Genomic DNA, 20,000 nt, shown 5'->3' on the forward strand with positions numbered 1-20,000 from the left:
AGTAGCCTCGGTACCAGGCTTTCATTTCTGTTGGTGCAAAAATGTAAAGCCTGGAGGAACGCATTGGCCGCTCTGGTCTAAAAGTGGGAGTCAACCCTTCCGGGTGGGCGTCGCTCCAAATGATGTGACATAGCGCTGCACTAGGGGGGAGAGGAGGGGCCGGGGGTGACGGACAGATCGATGAGATCCAATCAGGGCGTGCGCAAATCTGAGCCGCGACCCGCCCCTCTAGACCAGAAACCTAACACGTTAGCTCAGGCTAAGATGTGAGTAATGATTCCAGTCCAAGAGGAAAATTAGCGAGATCGGCACTGACTAGTTTCAGCCCTACATATTCCAGACATATGAAAATAGCAGACCTACAAGCTCACAATGTGTCGCGACACGGCAAAATAGTGATCTTATAGATCTGCTATTTCCAAAAAAACTCCTGAAATGGGACATTCTGTACAATGAGTACTAACAGAGTAGTTCTACATTGCTACTTGTACGTATAAGTAAATAAAATGGGAGTACTTTTTTCCACTACTGCCGAGAGGAGCCCTGCACTCACTCGACTAAAACTAGACTAACACTAAAACATTCCAGGTGACTAAAACTAAATGAAAACTATTCAAAAGACTAAAATCTAATTTTGCTGCCAAAAACAACACTGAGTGAGAGCGGTGCTGTTCAGCTGAGGAAAGGCACAGCAAAGCTCTTTGTCTTCACCACACGGCATCACAGTCATTTCCTTAGTGTTCATTTAAGGGCCACTTCACCCCTTCCGCAAGCAGAGTTTAGGACACAAGAAACACTTTCCTGGATGTTTTTGCGTGTGTAATTGTTAGATATTTTAGTATTTCAAATACTGAAAATTACTCATCATCATCAGGCATGGCATTGGTCCCACTTCCTTCCTGGACTACATGTTGTCTCCGTAAGACTATACGGTCTGTTGTTTTAGAGAGGTCTGGAAGCGAACACGCATACGACAGACTCCATACAGTATGTTGCTTTGATCGGAGGTCCTGGAAAGTATGCATGTGCAGTAAGACTATAGTTGTGCATGCACAAATGGCCCAGCAGATGGCGTGAGGCCACTGAAAGGAGGGATGCTTGTCATATCTCACATCATATGCATGTGCTTCATGTGATTGATCATATTATTGCATGATCAATCGCATCTGCTGGGCCATTTGTGTGTATGTACAACTTGGGGTCTTACTGCGAATGCATGCTTTTGAGAACCTGCGATCAAAACGAGTCCAATTATGCGTCTTCGCTTAGCTCATTGCTAATGAGAGAGAGAGACAGAGAGAGAAAGAGAGAGAGAGAGAGAGAGGAGAGGGGGGAGTTGCACCACTCAGTTCACACTGGTGTGATTTTCTTTTAAATATCTACGGTGGAGTTCACCTCAAAGATGGTTGACACTACGGTAGCTACCAAGATAAAACAAGCTCAAGCCGCACCACTAGCATGACCTCAGCGTGTTGACCTTTGGTCTCCTGACATTTATGTCTTAAAGGGATTGTGACATTAAAAAAAAGGTTTTGGAATTGTTCTTGTTTTTTTTAGGTTTTCTAATCTCAATTGCACCCAAAAAACATGAACTTTTAACATTCAGTAGATTTTCTGTGATCTGGGGTTTTCTGGCTTAAACAGGTGCTCTGATTTGCCGGCAGTAAGTGACATCACTTACGGCAAATCCCATATATGTCAATGGGATTTACCAGCACTGTGTTGCCTGTTTTCATTGTAGCTCAAAAGGCCCAAAAAACCCCAAAGAAAACTTCAGACCACAGAAAATCCACTGAATGTTCAAAGTTCAGGTTTTTTGGGTGTAATTGAGGTCATAAAACCTAAAAGAAAAAAGAAATGAAAATGAATGTCATAAAACCTTTAAGGGCCTTTCAAACGTGAACGTGATTTTCAATGAGACCTGCGCTTTTGCACGGAGAAGTCGCAGTGCGACAACGCAAGCGTAAACTGACGTGAGCGCGGTCCCGTGAATTTGTTGCGCACCACGTGCTCGTTTCCTGTACACTCACCAGACCTGGATTCTGTTTAGCTTCTTTTTTTTTACGCTTGCGTTGTCACGCCCCTTTACTGTAAATTAACTTGCGTTGTCACGCCCCTTTACTGTAAATTAACTTGCGTTGTCACGCCCCTTTACTGTAAATTAACTTGCGTTGTCACGCCCCTTTACTGTAAATTAACTTGCGTTGTCACGCCCCTTTACTGTAAATTAACTTGCGTTGTCACGCCCCTTTACTGTAAATTAACTTGCGTTGTCACGCCCCTTTACTGTAAATTAACTTGCGTTGTCACGCCCCTTTACTGTAAATTAACTTGCGTTGTCACGCCCCTTTACTGTAAATTAACTTGCGTTGTCACGCCCCTTTACTGTAAATTAACTTGCGTTGTCACGCCCCTTTACTGTAAATTAACTTGCGTTGTCACGCCCCTTTACTGTAAATTAACTTGCGTTGTCACGCCCCTTTACTGTAAATTAACTTGCGTTGTCACGCCCCTTTACTGTAAATTAACTTGCGTTGTCACGCCCCTCTGGAGCAGACCTGGAGGAGACCTGTCCTTGATCCAGGCGTTTGAAAGGCCCTTTAACCCATTCTGACCTGAGATCAGATTCATACGAGGTTTCCGCCGGACACACACTGGTCTGATGAACCCATTATGACCTGAGATCAGATTCTAAAAATGTCAGTCGCTCTTCGATTTTTCAAAAATAGCAGACCTACAAGCTCGTATCGCGCCACTCGGTGGCGCGATATGAGCTTGTAGATCTGCTATTTTTAAATAGCTAAAGCATAACATGATGCTGACACCAAAATGGGTGCCCGGTCAGAATGGGTTAAATGTAAACGTTACTGTAAATTAAGCAACAACGTGGCTCACCTGGTACGATCTCAAACAGGTGTCTTCCTGGTTCGTCTGGATTGGCTGTGAGCTCGTTGACCTGGCAGCCCTGCAGAGGTATACAGCCCTGAGAAGACACACGCACGCACACGCACACACACACACGCACACATGCACACATGCACACACACACACACACACAACAATGATGAATTGTTTCATTCATGTCCGTGTTGATTTCGTTGACGCCATGATGTAAAATGTTTTTTCACTGACAAAAGTGAAATAAAAAATAAATAAAAACGAAGCTGTGATGACTAAAACTGAGACTAAAATACATTGACAATTTTGTCAACAAATAAAAACTATAGACTAAAATGTTAGAGGGACAAAATATTAAGTGGAGGAGAGATCCAGACAGAGGCGTCGGTCACATGTAGGGACAAGCTGTTGCCAGCATTAGTCGCCATGGTAACAAATGGTAAAACGGTTGAAGGGTGAGGGGGGGGGGGGTGGGGGGGCTGGCAGATCCCAGGGGGGCTGTGTGCTCGGAATAACACTATTATATACACTGACCAGGAAAAAGAGAGAGAGAGAGAGAGAGAGAGAGAGAGAGAGAGAGAGAGAGAGGGGCACACTATGGAACACAAATCATATGGCTTTCTAATTGGCTGAATGGGTTCTTAGTGGGATGTGGATTTATGAACGACATGAACAATATGAATAGAGATGACAGCATGGTTCCATCTTTATTTCTTTTTTTAAACACGTAGTGGTAAAGACAGAAAAGAGAAAACAGATTGATTTTTTTTTTGATCATTCTGATCGTATAATGATTGCAGATTTTTTTTTTTGGCAAGCTTGTTTAGACTATATTTCCGTGCTGAAAGAGAAAATGTTAATGAAATTGCGGTATTTCCTCCAATATGGAGCTGGTCTGAGATGGTATATACAGCCAGAGACATTAACGCTGTCGCTGAAATATTATATACTATGGAATATATGTAGCCGATTATAACATATTAACCACCTAAGCCATACTTGTGTCCGATGAATGCGAATGAAATGTTTTAATATGACATGCACGTTCCAAGGTTAATGTTAAGAAAAGAACAAAACACACATCCCAGTCGATACCAGCGATTTGAATATGTTTTGGTGAATAATTGCCCCTCCATGCCGTGGCTGTCTTGAGGGCAACATTAATTCCACGTCCGATCCTCATCTCCTCCATCAAAGCCCCATCAGTGTCTGTGCTTGTGCGCACGTGCGTGCGCGCACGTGCGTGCGTGCATGCGTGCGTGTGTGTGTGCGTGAGTGTGTAGTACTTGTAGGATTAGAGAATTAGATATTTTGCGAGGACAGTTTTCCTGGTCCTCCCAAAAGAAAAAGAATAAAGGAAGAAATCTAGATTTAAGGTTACAATCAGGCTGGGTTTAGGTTTAAGATGAAACATTAAGGGGTTAAGGTTAAAAGCTATATATTTAGGTTTAAGATGAAACATTAAGAGGTTAAGGTTAAAAGCTATATATTTAGGTTTAAGATGAAACATTAAGAGGTTAAGGTTAAAAGCTATATATTTAGGTTTAAGATGAAACATTAAGAGGTTAAGGTTAAAGCTATATATTTAGGTTTAAGATGAAACATTAAGAGGTTAAGGTTAAAAGCTATATATTTAGGTTTAAGATGAAACATTAAGAGGTTAAGGTTAAAAGCTATATATTTAGGTTTAAGATGAAACATTAAGATGTTAAGGTTAAAAGCTATATATTTAGGTTTAAGATGAAACATTAAGAGGTTAAGGTTAAAAGCTATATATTTAGGTTTAAGATGAAACATTAAGAGGTTAAGGTTAAAAGCTATATATTTAGGTTTAAGATGAAACATTAAGAGGTTAAGGTTAAAAGCTATATATTTAGGTTTAAGATGAAACATTAAGGGGTTAAGGTTAAAAGCTATACATTTAGGTTTAAGATGAAACATTAAGAGGTTTAGGTTAAAAGCTATATATTTAGGTTTAAGATGAAACATTAAGGGGTTAAGGTTAAAAGCTATACATTTAGGTTTAAGATGAAACATTAAGAGGTTTAGGTTAAAAGCTATATATTTAGGTTTAAGATGAAACATTAAGAGGTTAAGGTTAAAAGCTATATATTTAGGTTTAAGATGAAACATTAAGAGGTTAAGGTTAAAAGCTATATATTTAGGTTTAAGATGAAACATTAAGAGGTTAAGGTTAAAAGCTATATATTTAGGTTTAAGATGAAACATTAAGAGGTTAAGGTTAAAAGCTATATATTTAGGTTTAAGATGAAACATTAAGGGGTTAAGGTTAAAAGCTATATATTTAGGTTTAACAGTTTCCGTGCCTTGAATGGATTACTCCAGGTTAATGTCGCTGCCGTATCGGACATACCCGCCTTTTGTTTTATGTGTTTAATCCGCCGTAATGTAATGAATCAAAAGAAAATCCGTCTTCGTCGCAGAGTATGAGACTGGATGGCTTCGCTGTGATGACGAAACCGGAAATCGTCACATGCTGTGGGCTGCTAGGGCTTCTGGGAAATTGAGGCCAATGGAAATGCATTGGGTGCAACGCCTCATTGAAACCAATCTTGTGTGCGTCTTCCGCGTGCACCAAGATGGTGGATGCTACACACAGATCATAACAAACCACGGGAGCTTTTTTTGATGGATTTTCGCGGATTAAAAGCCCAAATAATTCAGCGTATGCTCTAAAGGTAATACAACAATCTCGGCAGTGAAGGGGGGTTGATTAAAATGCGGGTTAATCGTAAAAAACAGTCAAACTGTTAAGATGAAACATTAAGAGGTTAAGGTTTAAAGCTATATATTTAGGTTTAAGATGAAACATTAAGAGGTTAAGGTTAAAAGCTATATATTTAGGTTTAAGATGAAACATTAAGAGGTTAAGGTTAAAAGCTATATATTTAGGTTTAAGATGAAACATTAAGGGGTTAAGGTTAAAAGCTATATATTTAGGTTTAAGATGAAACATTAAGAGGTTAAGGTTAAAAGCTATATATTTAGGTTTAAGATGAAACATTAAGGGGTTAAGGTTAAAAGCTATATATTTAGGTTTAAGATGAAACATTAAGGGGTTAAGGTTAAAAGCTATATATTTAGGTTTAAGATGAAACATTAAGAGGTTAAGGTTAAAAGCTATATATTTAGGTTTAAGATGAAACATTAAGGGGTTAAGGTTAAAAGCTATATATTTAGGTTTAAGATGAAACATTAAGAGGTTAAGGTTAAAAGCTATATATTTAGGTTTAAGATGAAACATTAAGGGGTTAAGGTTAAAAGCTATATATTTAGGTTTAAGATGAAACATTAAGAGGTTAAGGTTAAAAGCTATATATTTAGGTTTAAGATGAAACATTAAGAGGTTAAGGTTAAAAGCTATATATTTAGGTTTAAGATGAAACATTAAGGGGTTAAGGTTAAAAGCTATATATTTAGGTTTAAGATGAAACATTAAGGGGTTAAGGTTAAAAGCTATATATTTAGGTTTAAGATGAAACATTAAGGGGTTAAGGTTAAAAGCTATATATTTAGGTTTAAGATGAAACATTAAGAGGTTAAGGTTAAAAGCTATATATTTAGGTTTAAGATGAAACATTAAGGGGTTAAGGTTAAAAGCTATATATTTAGGTTTAAGATGAAACATTAAGAGGTTAAGGTTAAAAGCTATATATTTAGGTTTAAGATGAAACATTAAGGGGTTAAGGTTAAAAGCTATATATTTAGGTTTAAGATGAAACATTAAGAGGTTAAGGTTAAAAGCTATATATTTAGGTTTAAGATGAAACATTAAGAGGTTAAGGTTAAAAGCTATATATTTAGGTTTAAGATTAAACATTAAGAGGTTAAGGTTAAAAGCTATATATTTAGGTTTAAGATTAAACATTAAGAGGTTAAGGTTAAAAGCTATATATTTAGGTTTAAGATGAAACATTAAGAGGTTAAGGTTAAAAGCTATATATTTAGGTTTAAGATGAAACATTAAGAGGTTAAGGTTAAAAGCTATATATTTAGGTTTAAGATGAAACATTAAGAGGTTAAGGTTAAAAGCTATATATTTAGGTTTAAGATTAAACATTAAGAGGTTAAGGTTAAAAGCTATATATTTAGGTTTAAGATGAAACATTAAGAGGTTAAGGTTAAAAGCTATATATTTAGGTTTAAGATGAAACATTAAGAGGTTAAGGTTAAAAGCTATATATTTAGGTTTAAGATGAAACATTAAGAGGTTAAGGTTAAAAGCTATATATTTAGGTTTAAGATGAAACATTAAGAGGTTAAGGTTAAAAGCTATATATTTAGGTTTAAGATGAAACATTAAGGGGTTAAGGTTAAAAGCTATATATTTAGGTTTAAGATGAAACATTAAGAGGTTAAGGTTAAAAGCTATATATTTAGGTTTAAGATGAAACATTAAGAGGTTAAGGTTAAAAGCTATATATTTAGGTTTAAGATGAAACATTAAGGGGTTTAGGTTAAAAGCTATATATTTAGGTTTAAGATGAAACATTAAGGGGTTTAGGTTAAAAGCTATATATTTAGGTTTAAGATGAAACATTAAGAGGTTAAGGTTAAAAGCTATATATTTAGGTTTAAGATGAAACATTAAGGGGTTAAGGTTAAAAGCTATATATTTAGGTTTAAGATGAAACATTAAGAGGTTAAGGTTAAAAGCTATATATTTAGGTTTAAGATGAAACATTAAGAGGTTAAGGTTAAAAGCTATATATTTAGGTTTAAGATGAAACATTAAGAGGTTAAGGTTCAAAGCTATATATTTAGGTTTAAGATGAAACATTAAGAGGTTAAGGTTAAAAGCTATATATTTAGGTTTAAGATGAAACATTAAGAGGTTAAGGTTAAAAGCTATATATTTAGGTTTAAGATGAAACATTAAGAGGTTAAGGTTCAAAGCTATATATTTAGGTTTAAGATGAAACATTAAGAGGTTAAGGTCAAAAGCTATATATTTAGGTTTAAGATGAAACATTAAGAGGTTAAGGTTAAAAGCTATATATTTAGGTTTAAGATGAAACATTAAGAGGTTAAGGTTAAAGCTATATATTTAGGTTTAAGATGAAACATTAAGAGGTTAAGGTTAAAAGCTATATATTTAGGTTTAAGATGAAACATTAAGAGGTTAAGGTTAAAGCTATATATTTAGGTTTAAGATGAAACATTAAGAGGTTAAGGTTAAAAGCTATATATTTAGGTTTAAGATGAAACATTAAGAGGTTAAGGTTAAAAGCTATATATTTAGGTTTAAGATGAAACATTAAGAGGTTAAGGTTAAAAGCTATATATTTAGGTTTAAGATGAAACATTAAGGGGTTAAGGTTAAAAGCTATATATTTAGGTTTAAGATGAAACATTAAGAGGTTAAGGTTAAAAGATATACATTTAGGTTTAAGATGAAACATTAAGAGGTTAAGGTTAAAAGCTATATATTTAGGTTTAAGATGAAACATTAAGAGGTTTAGGTTAAAAGCTATATATTTAGGTTTAAGATGAAACATTAAGAGGTTTAGGTTAAAAGCTATATATTTAGGTTTAAGATGAAACATTAAGAGGTTAAGGTTAAAAGCTATATATTTAGGTTTAAGATGAAACATTAAGAGGTTAAGGTTAAAAGCTATATATTTAGGTTTAAGATGAAACATTAAGAGGTTAAGGTTAAAGCTATATATTTAGGTTTAAGATGAAACATTAAGAGGTTAAGGTTAAAAGCTATATATTTAGGTTTAAGATGAAACATTAAGAGGTTAAGGTTAGCTATATATTTTCAATGCTGTCCAAAAGAAAAATCCCCAAAAATATTAATCCAAACCTGTGTGTGCGTGCGTGCGTGCGTGCGTGCGTGCATGCGTGCGTGCATGTGTGCGTGTGTGCATGTGTGCGTGCATGTGTGTGTGCCTGTGTGCGTGCATGTGTGCGTGCCTGTGTGCGTGCATGTGTGCGTGCCTGTGTGCGTGCGTGCGTGCGTGTTCTCTGAGGTGTGTGTCTTCTCAAGGCCTGAAGAATGAAGAGGGCTTTGCCCCCCCCCCCCCCCCCCCCTTCCGCGGTGGATCAGCGGTAGAGTGGCCGGATGGTAACCAACCGCAAGGTTGCCAGTTCAAACCCTGTGGGCTCCCCCAGAGTTAGTGTGGAAGTGTCCTTGAGCAAGACCACTGAACTCCTAATTGCTCCTGATGTGCTAGTTGGTGCCTTGCATGGTTTCCGCCGCCATGAATGTGAGTGTGAATGTGTGTGTGAATGGGTGAATGTGACGCACAATCTATGTAAATGTGTGTGAATGTGTGTGTGTGTGTGTGTGTGTGTGTGTGAATGGGTGAATGTAATGCACAATCTATGTAAAGGTGTGTGAATGTGTGTGTGTGTGTGTGTGTGTGTGTGTGTGTGTGTGTGTGTGTGTGTGTGTGTGTGTGTGTGTGTGTGTGTATGGGTGAATGTAATGCACAATCTATGTAAAGGTGTGTCACGTGTGTGTGAATGAGTGAATGTAATGCACAATCTATATGTAAAGTGCCTTGGATAAATGCACCATTTAGCCTATAATACCATGTTGTCAGTCACTCCCAGAGCTCCATGTAGCCAGCAGTGGCCTCATGCTCCACACACTGTGCTAACAGCATCACTGACACGCTATTGACAGCTTCTGATTAAACACATATCTGTCAGAACCCTCCGTCATGTTATGGACCCACCGAGACATATAGCACACAAGACTTTAAAGGGCAGGAGGCGTGTGTGTGTGTGTGTGTGTGTGTGTGTGTGTGTGTGTGTGTGTGTGTGTGTGTGTGTGTGTGTGTGTGTGTGTGTGTGTGTGTGTGTGTGTGTGTGTGTGTGTGTGTGTGTGTGTGCACGTGTGTGTGTTTGTGTGTTTAAAGAGCAGCCGTCATGTGAGTGGAGACAGAGCAAATCAATAGCGCTGAATGTAAGGTGATTATTACACACGACTCTCTCTCTCTCTCTCTCTCTCTCTCTCTGTATGTCACACTCACACACAGCACACATAGCACACACACAGCACACACACAAACACACAGCACACACACAAACACACACATAGCTCCTATAACTTCCTGTCTGCGGCATTGGAACGGGCAGTAAAGTTCAGGTCAGACGAGGCCTACAGGGCTGGACTGAGACAAACATATCGGTCCTGACATTTTTGTGGGAATTTATTTGGCCCAGACCCTAACCCACCACCACCACCACAACCAGCGCGCAGATACTCTACGGGCTTTTCGGGGTCGAGGCACATGTACAAATACTTGAAATACATAAGCCCTTAACCCATTCTGGGCGGGCACCCATTTTGGTGTTGGCATCATGTTATGCTTTAGCTATTTAAAAATAGCAGATCTACAAGCTCATATCGCGCCACCGAGTGGCGCGATATGAGCTTGTAGGTCTGCTATTTTTTTTTTAATTGAAGAACGACTGACTTTTTTAGAATCTGATCTCAGGTCAGAATGGGTTCATCAGACCATTGTGTGTCCAGTGGAAACCTCGTATGAATCTGATCTCAGGTCAGAATGGGTTGATCAGACCAGTGTGTGTCCAGTGGAAAACCTCGTATGAATCTGATCTCAGGTCAGAATGGGTTAATACCACCACTTTTACAGAACAACAACATAACGTAGTGGTTCACAAAGGGGTCCTCGGGCGGTCTCAGGGGGTCCCTGCAGATAAATTATAGTTTGGAACAAAATGGACCCTTTTGGGTCTGTAACTCTGAGAGTGTACAAATGGAACCAAATGGACCCTTAAGGTTCATACATAGTCTGGATTTTCGGTGGTGGGGTGACCACCGAACTACAACATGACGTCACGAGCCGCGGTGAAGAGCAAACCACCGCCACCGCCCCCTCAGCCCTTCTCTCTGTTTTTACTCACCACCGCTCAACGTTATTTCACCTCACCACTGGGTCTGTAACTCTGAGTGTGTACAAATGGAACCATCTGTACAATCTCAAGAGTTAAATTAACATTGATTTTACAATATAACCCTGCGGGTCCTTGACATCAAAAAGGTTGAGAATCACAGCTAGAGCCGTACACATCTTCTCTATGGGGGGTGAACGGTAGCCTGTAGCGTATAGCCTACCTGTGGCTTGGTCTCCTCCTCGTCCTTGTAGAAGTAGAGGTGGTCGCAGCGCAGCGCGAACCAGCGCAGCTGCCAGTTCTTCATGATGCTCCGCTGCTTCTTGAGCCAGCCCGCCTTCAGCGCCGCGTCCTGGAGGCCCGGGGAGGCGGGCCGACACGAGCCGGGCCCGCCGCGGCCCGACACGGGCTCCCCCATCACCATGCTCTTGGACCTGGCTGGATACACGGGACACATCACAAGCACGTTAGATGTACTGTCACTGTAAGGACACATCACACACACTTTAGATGTACTGTCACTGTAAGGACACATCACGAGCACTTTAGACGTACTGTCACTGTGAGGACACATCACAAGCACTTTAGATGTACTGTCACTGTAAGGACACATCACAAGCACGTTAGATGTACTGTCACTGTGAGGACACATCACAAGCACTTTAGATGTACTGTCACTGTAAGGACACATCACAAGCACTTTAGATGTACTGTCACTGTAAGGACACATCACAAGCACGTTAGATGTACTGTCACTGTAAGGACACATCACAAGCACTTTAGATGTACTGTCACTGTAAGGACACATCACGAGCACTTTAGATGTACTGTCACTGTAAGGACACATCACGAGCACTTTAGACGTACTGTCACTGTAAGGACACATCACAAGCACGTTAGATGTACTGTCACTGTAAGGACACATCACGAGCACTTTAGATGTACTGTCACTGTAAGGACACATCACGAGCACTTTAGATGTACTGTCACTGTGAGGACACATCACATCACGAGCACTTTAGATGTACTGTCACTGTAAGGACACATCACAAGCACTTTAGATGTACTGTTACTGTAAGGACACATCACGAGCACTTTAGATGTACTGTCACTGTAAGGACACATCACAAGACCTTTAGATGTACTGTCACTGTAAGGACACATCACACGCACTTTAGATGTACTGTCACTGTAAGGACACATCACACGCACTTTAGATGTACTGTCACTGTAAGGACACATCACGAGCACTTTAGATGTACTGTCACTGTAAGGACACATCACGAGCACTTTAGATGTACTGTCACTGTAAGGACACATCACGAGCACTTTAGATGTACTGTCACTGTGAGGACACATCACAAGCACTTTAGATGTACTGTCACTGTAAGGACACATCACAAGCACTTTAGATGTACTGTCACTGTAAGGACACATCACAAGCACGTTAGATGTACTGTCACTGTAAGGACACATCACAAGCACTTTAGACGTACTGTCACTGTAAGGACACATCACGAGCACGTTAGATGTACTGTCACTGTAAGGACACATCACAAGCACTTTAGATGTACTGTCACTGTAAGGACACATCACGAGCACTTTAGATGTACTGTCACTGTAAGGACACATCACAAGCACGTTAGATGTACTGTCACTGTAAGGACACATCACGAGCACTTTAGATGTACTGTCACTGTAAGGACACATCACGAGCACTTTAGATGTACTGTCACTGTGAGGACACATCACAAGCACTTTAGATGTACTGTCACTGTAAGGACACATCACAAGCACGTTAGATGTACTGTCACTGTAAGGACACATCACAAGCACTTTAGACGTACTGTCACTGTAAGGACACATCACAAGCACGTTAGATGTACTGTCACTGTAAGGACACATCACAAGCACTTTAGACGTACTGTCACTGTAAGGACACATCACGAGCACGTTAGATGTACTGTCACTGTAAGGACACATCACAAGCACTTTAGATGTACTGTCACTGTAAGGACACATCACGAGCACTTTAGATGTACTGTCACTGTAAGGACACATCACAAGCACTTTAGATGTACTGTCACTGTAAGGACACATCACAAGCACTTTAGATGTACTGTCACTGTAAGGACACATCACAAGCACTTTAGATGTACTGTCACTGTAAGGACACATCACGAGCCCTTTAGATGTACTGTCACTGTAAGGACACATCACAAGCCCTTTAGATGTACTGTCACTGTAAGGACACATCACAAGCACGTTAGACGTACTGTCACTGTAAGGACACATCACACGCACGTTAGATGTACTGTCACTGTGAGGACACATCACAAGCACTTTAGATGTACTGTCACTGTAAGGACACATCACGAGCACTTTAGATGTACTGTCACTGTAAGGACACATCACAAGCACTTTAGATGTACTGTCACTGTAAGGACACATCACGAGCACTTTAGATGTACTGTCACTGTAAGGACACATCACGAGCACTTTAGATGTACTGTCACTGTAAGGACACATCACGAGCACTTTAGATGTACTGTCACTGTGAGGACACATCACGAGCACTTTAGATGTACTGTCACTGTAAGGACACATCACAAGCACTTTAGATGTACTGTCACTGTGAGGACACATCACATCACGAGCACTTTAGATGTACTGTCACTGTAAGGACACATCACAAGCACTTTAGATGTACTGTTACTGTAAGGACACATCACACGCACTTTAGATGTACTGTCACTGTAAGGACACATCACGAGCACTTTAGATGTACTGTCACTGTAAGGACACATCACGAGCACTTTAGATGTACTGTCACTGTAAGGACACATCACGAGCACTTTAGATGTACTGTCACTGTGAGGACACATCACAAGCACTTTAGATGTACTGTCACTGTAAGGACACATCACAAGCACTTTAGACGTACTGTCACTGTAAGGACACATCACAAGCACGTTAGATGTACTGTCACTGTAAGGACACATCACAAGCACTTTAGACGTACTGTCACTGTAAGGACACATCACAAGCACGTTAGATGTACTGTCACTGTAAGGACACATCACAAGCACTTTAGATGTACTGTCACTGTAAGGACACATCACAAGCACTTTAGACGTACTGTCACTGTAAGGACACATCACAAGCACTTTAGATGTACTGTCACTGTAAGGACACATCACAAGCACTTTAGACGTACTGTCACTGTAAGGACACATCACAAGCACGTTAGATGTACTGTCACTGTAAGGACACATCACAAGCACTTTAGACGTACTGTCACTGTAAGGACACATCACGAGCACGTTAGATGTACTGTCACTGTAAGGACACATCACAAGCACTTTAGATGTACTGTCACTGTAAGGACACATCACGAGCACTTTAGATGTACTGTCACTGTAAGGACACATCACAAGCACGTTAGATGTACTGTCACTGTAAGGACACATCACGAGCACTTTAGATGTACTGTCACTGTAAGGACACATCACGAGCACTTTAGATGTACTGTCACTGTGAGGACACATCACAAGCACTTTAGATGTACTGTCACTGTAAGGACACATCACAAGCACGTTAGATGTACTGTCACTGTAAGGACACATCACAAGCACTTTAGACGTACTGTCACTAAGGACACATCACAAGCATGTTAGATGTACTGTCACTGTAAGGACACATCACAAGCACTTTAGACGTACTGTCACTGTAAGGACACATCACGAGCACGTTAGATGTACTGTCACTGTAAGGACACATCACAAGCACTTTATATGTACTGTCACTGTAAGGACACATCACGAGCACTTTAGATGTACTGTCACTGTAAGGACACATCACAAGCACTTTAGATGTACTGTCACTGTAAGGACACATCACAAGCCCTTTAGATGTACTGTCACTGTAAGGACACATCACAAGCACGTTAGACGTACTGTCACTGTAAGGACACATCACACGCACGTTAGATGTACTGTCACTGTGAGGACACATCACAAGCACTTTAGATGTACTGTCACTGTAAGGACACATCACGAGCACTTTAGATGTACTGTCACTGTAAGGACACATCACGAGCACGTTAGATGTACTGTCACTGTAAGGACACATCACGAGCACTTTAGATGTACTGTCACTGTAAGGACACATCACAAGCACTTTAGATGTACTGTCACTGTAAGGACACATCACGAGCACTTTAGATGTACTGTCACTGTAAGGACACATCACAAGCACTTTAGATGTACTGTCACTGTAAGGACACATCACGAGCACTTTAGATGTACTGTCACTGTGAGGACACATCACGAGCACTTTAGATGTACTGTCACTGTAAGGACACATCACAAGCACTTTAGATGTACTGTCACTGTAAGGACACATCACAAGCACTTTAGATGTACTGTCACTGTAAGGACACATCACAAGCACGTTAGATGTACTGTCACTGTAAGGACACATCACAAGCACTTTAGATGTACTGTCACTGTAAGGACACATCACAAGCACGTTAGATGTACTGTCACTGTAAGGACACATCACGAGCACTTTAGATGTACTGTCACTGTAAGGGCACATCACAAGCACGTTAGATGTACTGTTACTGTAAGGACACATCACGAGCACTTTAGATGTACTGTCACTGTAAGGACACATCACAAGCACTTTAGACGTACTGTCACTGTAAGGACACATCACGAGCACTTTAGATGTACTGTCACTGTGAGGACACATCACAAGCACGTTAGATGTACTGTTACTGTAAGGACACATCACATGCACTTTAGATGTACTGTCACTGTAAGGACACATCACAAGCACTTTAGACGTACTGTCACTGTAAGGACACATCACGAGCACTTTAGATGTACTGTCACTGTGAGGACACATCACAAGCACTTTAGATGTACTGTCACTGTAAGGACACATCACGAGCACTTTAGATGTACTGTCACTGTAAGGACACATCACGAGCACTTTAGATGTACTGTCACTGTAAGGACACATCACAAGCACTTTAGATGTACTGTCACTGTAAGGACACATCACGAGCACTTTAGATGTACTGTCACTGTAAGGACACATCACACGCACTTTAGATGTACTGTCACTGTAAGGACACATCACGAGCACTTTAGATGTACTGTCACTGTAAGGACACATCACACGCACTTTAGATGTACTGTCACTGTAAGGACACATCACGAGCACTTTAGATGTACTGTCACTGTGAGGACACATCACACGCCCTTTAGATGTACTGTCACTGTAAGGACACATCACGAGCACTTTAGATGTACTGTCACTGTAAGGACACATCACGAGCACTTTAGATGTACTGTCACTGTGAGGACACATCACAAGCACTTTAGATGTACTGTCACTGTAAGGACACATCACAAGCACTTTAGACGTACTGTCACTGTAAGGACACATCACAAGCACTTTAGATGTACTGTCACTGTAAGGACACATCACAAGCACGTTAGATGTACTGTCACTGTAAGGACACATCACAAGCACTTTAGATGTACTGTCACTGTAAGGACACATCACAAGCACGTTAGATGTACTGTCACTGTAAGGACACATCACAAGCACTTTAGATGTACTGTCACTGTAAGGACACATCACGAGCACTTTAGATGTACTGTCACTGTAAGGACACATCACGAGCACTTTAGATGTACTGTCACTGTGAGGACACATCACACGCCCTTTAGATGTACTGTCACTGTAAGGACACATCACGAGCACTTTAGATGTACTGTCACTGTAAGGACACATCACGAGCACTTTAGATGTACTGTCACTGTGAGGACACATCACAAGCACTTTAGATGTACTGTCACTGTAAGGACACATCACAAGCACTTTAGACGTACTGTCACTGTAAGGACACATCACGAGCACTTTAGATGTACTGTCACTGTAAGGACACATCACAAGCACGTTAGATGTACTGTCACTGTAAGGACACATCACAAGCACTTTAGATGTACTGTCACTGTAAGGACACATCACAAGCACGTTAGATGTACTGTCACTGTAAGGACACATCACAAGCACTTTAGATGTACTGTCACTGTAAGGACACATCACGAGCACTTTAGATGTACTGTCACTGTAAGGACACATCACACGCACTTTAGATGTACTGTCACTGTAAGGACACATCACGAGCACTTTAGATGTACTGTCACTGTAAGGACACATCACAAGCACTTTAGATGTACTGTCACTGTAAGGACACATCACAAGGACGTTAGATGTACTGTCACTGTAAGGACACATCACAAGCACTTTAGATGTACTGTCACTGTAAGGACACATCACACGCACTTTAGATGTACTGTCACTGTAAGGACACATCACGAGCACGTTAGATGTACTGTCACTGTAAGGACACATCACAAGCACTTTAGATGTACTGTCACTGTAAGGACACATCACACGCACGTTAGATGTACTGTCACTGTAAGGACACATCACAAGCACTTTAGATGTACTGTCACTGTGAGGACACATCACGAGCACTTTAGATGTACTGTCACTGTAAGGACACATCACGAGCACTTTAGATGTACTGTCACTGTAAGGACACATCACAAGCACTTTAGATGTACTGTCACTGTAAGGACACATCACGAGCACTTTAGACGTACTGTCACTGTAAGGACACATCACAAGCACTTTAGACGTACTGTCACTGTAAGGACACATCACAAGCACTTTAGATGTACTGTCACTGTAAGGACACATCACAAGCCCTTTAGATGTACTGTCACTGTAAGCTCTGACCCACATACGTAAGTTGTAATCACCTGCTTTTTTTACTATTCTGCCCTCGTCAAAAAGTTCCACCTTTTTCAACTACTAGGCAGACAGACAACTGGGAGAGCTGTTTTGATGAATTGAACATGGTGGACCCTCTTGTAAACAAGTGTAATGCTTAATTGGGTCTTTGTATTGAGTTTGTGCTTGAAATGTACTGTAATTCTGCAAAATGTAAATAAATATTTAAATCAATCAAAAAAACCTTTTAATGTTTCTCACAAGCGACGGATGTATTCCTCTCCACTCACTCACAGTAGCAGGATATACACACACACACACACACACACACACACACACACACACACACACACACACACACACACACACACACACACACACACACACTGTAAAACTACAAAAGATTGGTCATATATTCTGTACTGTACACAACATACAAGGCTGTCAAATTACACACATGACGTGAGAGTAAACAACACAGAAAATAATGTACTGTAAATGCACAGACACAAAATTCAACCCCAACAACAGAAAGCATCATGGCTAATGCAGCACCAGCTGATGGCCTAATGCCACACACAGACAGAAAGCATCATGGCTAATGCAGCACCAGCTGATGGCCTAATGCCACACACACACAGAAAGCATCATGGCTAATGCAGCACCAGCTGATGGCCTAATGCCACACACACACAGAAAGCATCATGGCTAATGCAGCACCAGCTGATTGGCCTAATGCCACACACACAGAAAGCATCATGGCTAATGCAGCACCAGCTGATGGCCTAATGCCACACACACACAGAAAGCATCATGGCTAATGCAGCACCAGCTAATGGCCTAATGCCACACACACACAAACAGAAAGCATGTCTAAGGTAGTTCTAGCCCTGTAAACATGACTCTCGTATTCATACGAGAGTCATGACGCAACTTCACCCTGGTTTTTGCAGACGCTACATTTACAAATAATTAAAATATATAAACATTCGCATTTCAAATATAAAGTACTCACAATTTGTCCCACGGGTGTTAGTTAGTAGCAGCGCCAGCGATTAGAATTTCTGCATCCCGCGTTGTTTAATAAAAAGCATTTTTATCCGAGGTGTTATTTTGCCATTGGCTTTCAACTACGCGCCCCTATCGGTCGGGAGGAGGATGGCACTCGGTGTGTTCGATATAGGTACGCTGACCGCCCTGCCAATACAGACTAATAGGCGAGTGCGCTCCCGGTGTGCAACTGTGGATTTCCCAAACGAACCCCGTTTGAAAAAAGTAGCCGGAGAGCTCGGACAAAAATGCTTTTTATTAAAGAACGCGGGACGCAGCAATTCTAATCGCTCGCGCTGCTACTAACTAACACCCGTGGGACACTTTGTGAGTACTTTATATTTGAAATCTGAATGTTTATATATACGGAAATCTTGTAAATGCAGCGACTGCAAAAAACAGGGCAAAGTTACTGCATGACTGTCATGATAATTATCATGGCAGTCATGTTCCAGGGCTAAGGTAGTTCACAACTGAAGCCTAAGCCAGCAAATGTCAACAAACTAGCATTATTGTGCAAAGAAAGGAAGGAATGCATAACTTACGAGCAATGATCCTGTGGTGATCACAAACTCAAGAGCAAGGATCAAAAACTTCTGCTCTCTGCATTAACAACTTGCAAACTGACCTCTCATTGCATTCTGGTCTATACAGGTGTTCCTAACTTCAGTTTAATTTGGCCCAATCTGACCACAGTGCCAGAGACGAGAGAAATACACAGCATATATGCACCACCTAGTGGCTGAACAATGATAAGCATGAAAATAAATATAATATAATATAATATAGTAACTGCATCAGAATAAATCGATTTGTATGTCTCTATGAGAGTATAGTCTCCCGTAGCCAGACAACTATTGCACAATCTCCGAAAGCGGAGAAGACTGTATGATGAAAGCATTTGGAAATTGCGACAGGCAACATTCTGGCAACACGAGACTACTATGAGAGTATAAGGTCGCCTTCACACCTAATACTTCGGTAGACTCGATGCGAATGGGTGGAGAAGTTGGGATTCTTGCATATTTAATTTGCTGCCGATTGCATTCACACCTGCACCGGATCGAAATCAAGTGCGATTGGAAGCGAAGCGAAAACCCCCTGTTTTTTGGCGGAGTAGAATGCGGTTCTTTGCTGCGCATTAGGATTCTAATGAGCCTTGTGCACACCTGCCAAAACAAAGCGCACTTTCCGACAATGTGCAGCAGGATTCGTTTTAATCGCAGTAAAGCTTTCTGGTGTGAAGGCGACCTTAAACGCCTTCATTTCCCAGTGGGAATGAATAAAGTACCTATATCTACCTGCCAGCTTAAAACACCAGTAGTAAATAAGCGGTGTAAATAAAC

The 20,000-nt window shown here is 40.7% G+C and overlaps 1 protein-coding gene across 1 annotated transcript in view; it reads right to left on the bottom strand.

Moving 5' to 3' along the window:
* The window catches only part of arhgap22b (Rho GTPase activating protein 22b), a gene marked incomplete at both ends in the record, with an annotated part of 94,693 nt that overhangs the window by 30,931 nt on the left and 43,762 nt on the right, over positions 1–20,000 (bottom strand). The window contains 2 exons of the mRNA XM_083787642.1: positions 2,896–2,983; positions 11,012–11,226. Of these exons, the coding sequence (XP_083643768.1) occupies positions 2,896–2,983; positions 11,012–11,226 (303 nt within the window). The remainder of the gene's footprint in view (positions 1–2,895; positions 2,984–11,011; positions 11,227–20,000) is intronic.

This window comes from Protomyctophum parallelum, assembly GCF_964188405.1.
Source record: "Protomyctophum parallelum genome assembly, chromosome: 17".
Taxonomy (NCBI): Eukaryota; Metazoa; Chordata; class Actinopteri; order Myctophiformes; family Myctophidae; genus Protomyctophum; species Protomyctophum parallelum.